The following is a 7,395-nucleotide window of genomic DNA, read 5'->3' as shown; positions in this document are numbered from 1 at the left end:
CACAAGCCCCAAAGGTGCTGTGTGGGCCTTAGGAGGTGCATGGGGAATGGTGTGGGAGAAGTGAGGACAAGGTGCTGAGTAAACCAAGTAGGGAAGAGATGGGCTGACCTCAGCCAAGGGATGGCCCTGGCCTGGATGGGGAAGTTGCATCCCTCTTTCTTGGCTTAAGGAGGCCTGGAGTTCTCATTCCTGTGTCCCATCCTGACACTCAGCATCTCACCAACACTGGACAGGACTCCAGGAAAGAAGAAGGGTGACCGTGAGGTGACAGTGCCCAAGGAGCACAGGAATAAGCAGCTGCGTCACTCCTGGCTCAAGGAGCCCAGAGGCTCTTCTGCAGCCCTGAGAGTGGGCACCACATCTTCCCCTTCCCACTAGCCTCTTTTAGGGACACAATCCTGGCAGTGGGGGCAAAGCTCACACTGCCTGTCCCCATGTCTGTAGGCCTGTGACAGTGTTCTGTGGAGCTTTGGAGCCCTCAGTCACCAGTTTCTTCATAAGCCCCTGAGCGACCTCAGGCCTCGCACCTGATTTSGCATCTGCTACATCGTGCGCTYGGTAAGGAATAAACGCAAGATGTGAGCCTCAAACTGTGTGGGAGCAGTACTCTCAAGTGCTGGTCAGACTTGGAGAGAAAGGCAAAAGGCCTGAAGGCACCTCTGAGCTATTTTGTTTGGTCTCCTTCCGATGTATAAAAACATGTCTTGCCTCAGAGGAAGCAGATATGTATATGCTCCCGTTGGAGGTGGCAGCTCCCACTACAGCCAAGTCATCTGGAATTGCCAGAAAACAACCCTCAAGTTTAGATGCTCTGCCTCATAGGAATTTGAAGTTTCCTTAGCTCAGTTGGTTAGAGTACAGTAGCAATTCTTCAGTCCATGTGAGACCCAGAGCCTGGTGCAGGCTTCTCAGTGGTGTAGTCAAACGCGTCTTTTCCTCCTTCAAGCTGAGGGACCAAAGGTGGGCTCCTTCTCCAGACCATTAAACATCTACAGCACATGGGTGAACTAGACATCAGGGCTCGTGCTGCAGCCAGGGCCCGGGACAAGCACATCCATGGATCCATCCCACCTCTGTGCCTTAGCTGTCTCCCTGCGGACAACAGGAACCGTGTTCCCCAAAATGCCTACAACTGTCCACTGGCTGTAAAGGGAGTGAAGACAACTGCCCTAGGTGCAGGCGTTAGTGTTAGACACAAAGACAGACAAATCTCACTGTTGTAATTTTATTCAGTGCATTTACAAACTCCTCCCTGTTTAAGACATGCCATTCTTTTTAAGGAAGTGCTGTTCACACAGTAAGGCGTGAGGGTGAAAGGCAACAGTCACAACCAGGGAAATTTTGACCAAGCACTGGGGAGTAATTCTCCCCTTTCCCCCACCTTGAAAGAAGTGCAGCCCCAGACAGAAGTCCAGCGAGGTGGTGGGATGTCCACCCTTGGAGATTCTGAAAATTTACCACCACCTAAGCTAGCTCTGAAGTTAGTCCTATTCTGAGCAGGGGGTGGCAGCAGAGACCTCCACAAGTTCCTTCCAATCTAAATCCTTCTGTGAGTCTATGAGGTACAGAGGTCTGATGAAAAAACAGGTCTTCTTTTCCTCCCTTCCCATTGTCAGGGCCACATTTTGAGCTGTGTCCCAGGACCCAGCCAGAACCACGGGTAGATTCTTGTCTCATTGAATGAAACCAGTGGAAATGTGAAGATTGGAGTCTCCTTATCAACACTGAAAAATGCCACCCATCCCTCTTTGTAATCCAGGGATACCCGGATCCATTTGAGACCCTGGATCTCGGAAAATACAGTGCGTTCAGGGAAAGTGAGAGCTTGGAACAGACCTGCCCACTGCCCCACCGCCCAGATGCCCTCCTCTGGCTTAAACATAATACTGAGCTTCTTTTCCACATCTTCTTTAGAAACCCTCACTGTCCATCCTCCTGCATCCACCACCTCCACCTCCCAATAGTATCTCCCTGAATTGAAGCCTTTAAGACCCAGCACACAGCACCAAAACAAAAACCTCTCAGGGATGTCAGGGACATCCTGTGGCTGGTCGTCGTTTCACGCTTTTGTGGTCCTCAGACAGGACAAGGTGGGAACAGGCTGTGTCTGGATCCAGAGTCACCTTCACTGTGAGAGAGAGGGAATCAATGAGTCAGGGCAGAGCTCAGCCCTGGGAAGGGCTTCATGGGGGTTGCAAAAGGAAGAAGAAAAAGGCAGCAAGTAAAAGCTGGTTGGCATGAGAAGCTGCGCAAGGCCACAGTATTTGTACGAGTATTTCCAGAAACTACCTTCAGTGGCGGAGAGAAAACCGCTCATCTCCCATGCAGGAGACATGCTCTGTTTTCTCCTCTCCGGAGTATTTGGGGAATAGATTCAAAAGGGCTGGAAAGAGCGAACTTTCATTACCTTCTTCTATAGGCATCGCATGTCTTCTCCATACTTGAAAAACAAAAGCAAAGAAGAAAAGAAAAATCTCAGATGAGAAGTTATCTGAACACGCTCGTGGTATGAGGTTAGCTGTGGGTAATGACAACACCAGCAAGGAGCTTCAAAACTTGAATGTCTAAAGCTGTGGGACAGCTCCATCTATTTTGTATGAATTTGATTGTGCTGCCCAGATTCACACACGTGTTTAGGGTCTGCACGTACTGCCTTTGAGAAGAAGTGAGGTTTTGCTAGCATGGCAGGATTACAGGGGATAGCTTAAAAACACCAGGAAAAATACAGTTCCCAAAATGAATTCAAGATTTTGCCTCTCGCTTCAGGAAATCAGTGATGCCCCTCATCTTTTCCCAGAAAAAATTGTGTCTTTCCTTGAGCCTCTTATGTTTATCAGGCGTGAAAGCATCTACCTATTTTATATCCTTACATTGCATCAGATTTTCTGTACTAAAAACTGAGGTACTATTTAATAAAGTCATTTTCATTTTCTTTTTCTTTCTTTCTTTCTTTTTTCTTTTTCTATTTTTTTCCAGCACTACTACGGGTCTATCAAATGACCCCCTAGGCCAAGTTAAAACAAATGGCAACATTTGCTCTTTTCCTCCCCTTATCACATCCAAAACACTTTTCAGTTCACTTAAAACTTTCAAAGTAAAACACCGCAAAAAAAAAAACTGAAGAATTACTCACAGATTTCTGTGTCGTTGGCCCCTAAGAAACAACCAGAAATGCATACAAGTCAGTATTTTGTTAATTCACACATGTATTTCCTGGGGATCCCAGTTAAAGGACCATAAGGGTGAGGGTTGCTTTGGCAGAGGGGGCAAATTCACTGACTTATTGCAAGGCTGCTCAAAATTGCCGCATACAGACACCGGCTATGTTAAACCGCATTTATTTTCCCCGCTGGAAGCAATTCCGAAAGAACTCAGTTTTTAATAGCTAAAGGGTTATTTCTTGGGAACTGCAGGATGGAAACAAAAAAAAATCAGTAACTGAATGTGCTTTTTTTCCCCCAACTAACTCAGTAACTCAAGCGTTTGGTTTTTTTCATTCATTGAATGAGAATGCAAACCAGTTTTCAATAGCATTTCCTTATTTTTATGTGTATATATACATATATATATATATAAAATATTTATATTCTTATTATATTTTATTATTTTGGATTGCATTCAGAACACACAGCAGTTTTCCATGAACTGCTCCCCAAAAGCATTAGCTTTCCAGGACTGTTTCACTACTGAAATTAATATGAGAGTGCTAAAAAAAAAAGCATTGCCAGCCACTTGGGGGGAAGAAAAAACTAATGATTTTGGGGCTGGATTTGCATATTATTAGGCTATTGGACAGGGAAGGGAGGAAAGTATTTGCATGAAAGGAGCATTCAGCCCAAAAGGGAGGATGGATAAAAACGTACGATGGTTTTCCCGAAGAATTAAGCCCTGGAGGAGAAGGAGAGAGAGACTTACGCAGTTCCTCTGCCTGCGTCGCTGAAAAAGCAAAACAAAAAAGAGCTCGTTACCACCAAAACCAGTCACTTTTGCACGGGCACTCGCGGGGAGCATCACTGAGGGACCTTGCCAAAGCAAAGCTCGCCCTTCGGCAAATCGCCCACTCACGGTTTTTCTGTCCCACAACAATTCTCCCCAACATCGCAGTGTAATTTCATGTTTCCAAACAGCCATTGGCCTCTCAATTGTCCTCACCCCAAAAAACTGTGCCCCGTGGACCCTTTGTTTTTGCAGGAATGCTCCAATTTTTGCAAGCCAGGAGATAATACTTACCGATTTTTCCCTCGAGCTTTCCTATGGCAGAAAAAAAGGAAATGTAAATAGATTTAGGTGTTTTGATTTTTTTCATAATAGCCCCTTCCAATGAATGCTAAATTTCTAAATTGAAGCACTTGCAGCATGGAAAAAGCCTCTGGAAGTGCTTGGGTGGCTACAGCACACATGGACTTCATGCCATTTTGTTAAAAAATAAAGGATTCCCTTTATTCCTCTGTATTCTTTATGTGTTGTAGGGCAGCATGGAAAAACAGTATTTCCTGCCAGAAAGGAAAACATTGCACTCATGCTCCAAGATGTGGGCACCAACACAAGGCTCCAGTGTCCTCCCAAACCCACCAATCCCTTAAAAACGGAGGCTGTTAAATATTATAAATCTTTCCAGCCAACCTTTCCCCCGGGGCCACACTACCTTTAGTTTTAAATAGATAAAGGGTGATCATAAAGAGCACGACCAGAGCGACCACGACCAGGCTCAGGGCAATCTTCCATGGCTGGGCGTTTTGGAAAAAGGGATCTGTAAAAACCAAGCAGGGATGGGGTTATTTCTGTATTGGATGAGCCCACCTCGAACCGCAGCGAATCCCACTGCGGGCAGAAAATTTGATTGCACTGTGTGACCTGAAGAGGCCAAGAAGCAACCCCCCAAAATAGCAATTTCACGTTCAGATGAGGCTGACAGTTTTGCCTCAGCAGTAGCCATAGCTTTTGCAAAAGGAAAGCGGATTTCTGACAGAATTATTCCTCCTGAAATCATGCTTTCTTCTCCATTTCAGGTGGAAGGGGGTGACTTATTTTTTGTTAGGTAAGATAGGAATAAAAAAAAGTCCAAATTCTTGTTAAATTCTTTGGTTTAGCAGCAAAACTGCAGCGTGGAGTGATGGCACCTGGGGAGCAGCACTGGCTCTTCGGGAAAACCAACTTCCCAAACTTGTTCATCATAACAGTAAAAAAGGAGCCAGATGCAGCTGAAAACCCATGCGGTACTGCAATGTGACTCAAAATCCTGTTATTTCATTTCCCCATTGGGTCCCCGTTCCTGTATTTCCCTCCCAGGCAAAAAATAACAATCATCCAAAATTTTTTTTCTTTAAATAAAAAAGGCATGGCAACTCACGCCAAAGTGGCTGATTGGGATTTTGCAGTGGGGAAGACAGAGGGAACGGGTTGGTTTGTCATTGTTATTCGGTTCTAGTGTTATAAATGTCTTCATTTAACGTGGGTATCAATTGAAAATGCCTTAGGAAGTCTTTTTTCCCCTTAAAACCATAAGCAGAGATAGCTCTCATGAATTTTGATGCCGATACCAAAAATGTGTTAGAGTATCTTTTTTTTAAACCACTAAACCCAAACTTGAAGATACTACACGTGAATTTTGACAGTGACCTCGTGCAAGCACGGCTACAAAGCCGCATTTATTTGCTTGTGTGGCGCAAATTTGCATCGCACAGGGTGCAAACCCTTAATTTATTTGTTTTTTCAGCAAAGGTTCCAGCACATGACTCTGCTGGAAACGGTGCTCTTGCTGGCTGTTTACCTGCCATGGAAAAAGCTGAGTCCTTCTCGTGGTGGTGCAGGGCATCCCAGATCGAACAGGACAGCTGCTGGTTTGCAGCCTGGCTGAGGACCACGGTGCTCTCGACCTTGAAGAGGCCCCTCGCGTCCCGGCTGACCTTTTTGGAGGCAGATGGCAGCGGTTGGCCCTGGTGGTCCTTCCACAGCACCTGGGGCTGTGGGTACCAGCCATCACCCCTGCATGCCACCCGGACACCCCCAGCTTTGTAGCCGTCCAGCGAGATGAGCGGTGCTGAGCCGGCAGCTGGAGGAAAGCAGAGCAACCTTGGTTATTCCCTGTGGGAATCCAACCCTTCCTTTGTCAGAGAAAGAGGTCTAGACCCCAATATTGAAGAAGTTCCTGTTTTTCAGGGTTGCACGGGGCATCTCAAGTGCTGGACGCAATCAGAGGCAGAAGCACAGAGGTGTGTCTTGCTGCCTTTTTTGTGTGATCCAAAGCAATCTGCTCGGGAGATCATCACCTCGGGAAGAGAACCTTCAAGCCTGGCCACTAGCACATACCCACAAGGACCAAGACCTTCCTTCATTACCACATTGCGGTTTCTTTGCCATGTGCCCATTCACACTGTGGAAATAGTGCTAAGAAGACTTTTGAAGTAGGTGGGACATCTCAGSAGTTCCTTAGCACTGCTCTATGGATCATTTTTGCTCTCCAAGAGACCTTGGTTATTTTCTTTTTTTCTAAGGAAGAAACCAAAGGGATTTGGCAAAGCCCTGCTCCCAAAGGGACACCCTGAAATTGCTTATGAAATGGATGACAGGTCTAGGAGCAAGCAAATTGGGGATACTGAGACCTGACCAGCAGCATAAACAGGGATGCCTGYTACAGACCTGTCACCTTCAGCTCCAGGATGGCTTCCGCATAGTCTGAATCAGAACGAAAGAGGCAGGTGTAATTTCCTTCATCGGACAGGCGGACATGGAAGATCTTCAGGGCCATGCTGCCGTTGTCGAGGTTGTCCCGCTGCAGCTCAGTCCGCCCTCGGTACTGTGGCATCTGCTGACTGTTCTGGTCGATTCCTGCCTTGTATCGATGCACGTAGGGCAAGGAGTGTCCCCGAAACCAGGTCACCTCCATGGCCCGGGCACTCTGCTCCGGCGTGAGGTGGCAGGGTAGCACCACTTCCTGTCCCACAGCAGCCGCCACAGAGTGCGCTGGTGCCATCACCCTGAATGGAGCTGGACAAAATGACCGAAAACCAATGGGTGAATCCCACATGGACTGGCTTGCTGATGTTCTTCAGAAAAGCAACAAATGCCAACCCATGTCCATATTTTGCCCTGTAACTGCTCCGACACTACAATCATAATGAATGCAATAAGAAGTTGAGGGACACATGGTACTTCTGCTTTAGGGACTGTCCTGTCCTATAGCAGAAAGCCTTCACATCCCCAAGAGGATGTGAAGCAGGAGCATGGAGATCCCTACCTGATTGTAGCTGATGGACATGCAGAGCAAAAATGCAGATCAAVCCAGGCAGAGAGTAGCTGGCCAGGAACGAAAGGACCATCCTGCTTGCGGGCGGGCAACCTGGAGCCAGGAAAGCAGGGAGACAAGAAGAAAAGAGGGAGAACAGAGTGCTTATG

At 46.9% G+C, this 7,395-nt stretch overlaps 1 protein-coding gene across 1 annotated transcript; it reads right to left on the bottom strand.

Moving 5' to 3' along the window:
• Positions 1–1,430: 1,430 nt before the first annotated feature.
• Positions 1,431–6,820, bottom strand: LOC146586045 (butyrophilin subfamily 1 member A1-like). The gene is given in 8 exon segments (XM_085321915.1): positions 1,431–2,054; positions 2,056–2,128; positions 2,408–2,440; positions 3,916–3,936; positions 4,231–4,251; positions 4,646–4,750; positions 5,771–6,052; positions 6,640–6,820. Coding segments are annotated over 8 exon segments (1,143 nt in total). The 5' UTR covers positions 6,806–6,820; the 3' UTR covers positions 1,431–1,612.
• Between the last annotated feature and the right edge of the window lie 575 nt (positions 6,821–7,395).

This window comes from Rhea americana, unplaced genomic scaffold (genome assembly GCF_003343005.1).
Source record: "Rhea americana isolate MKP2758 unplaced genomic scaffold, rheAme1 scaffold_727, whole genome shotgun sequence".
In the NCBI taxonomy this organism is placed as follows: domain Eukaryota; kingdom Metazoa; phylum Chordata; class Aves; order Rheiformes; family Rheidae; genus Rhea; species Rhea americana.
The sequence above is the reverse complement of the archived record's forward strand: the minus strand, read 5'-3'. Positions and strand labels throughout refer to the sequence as shown.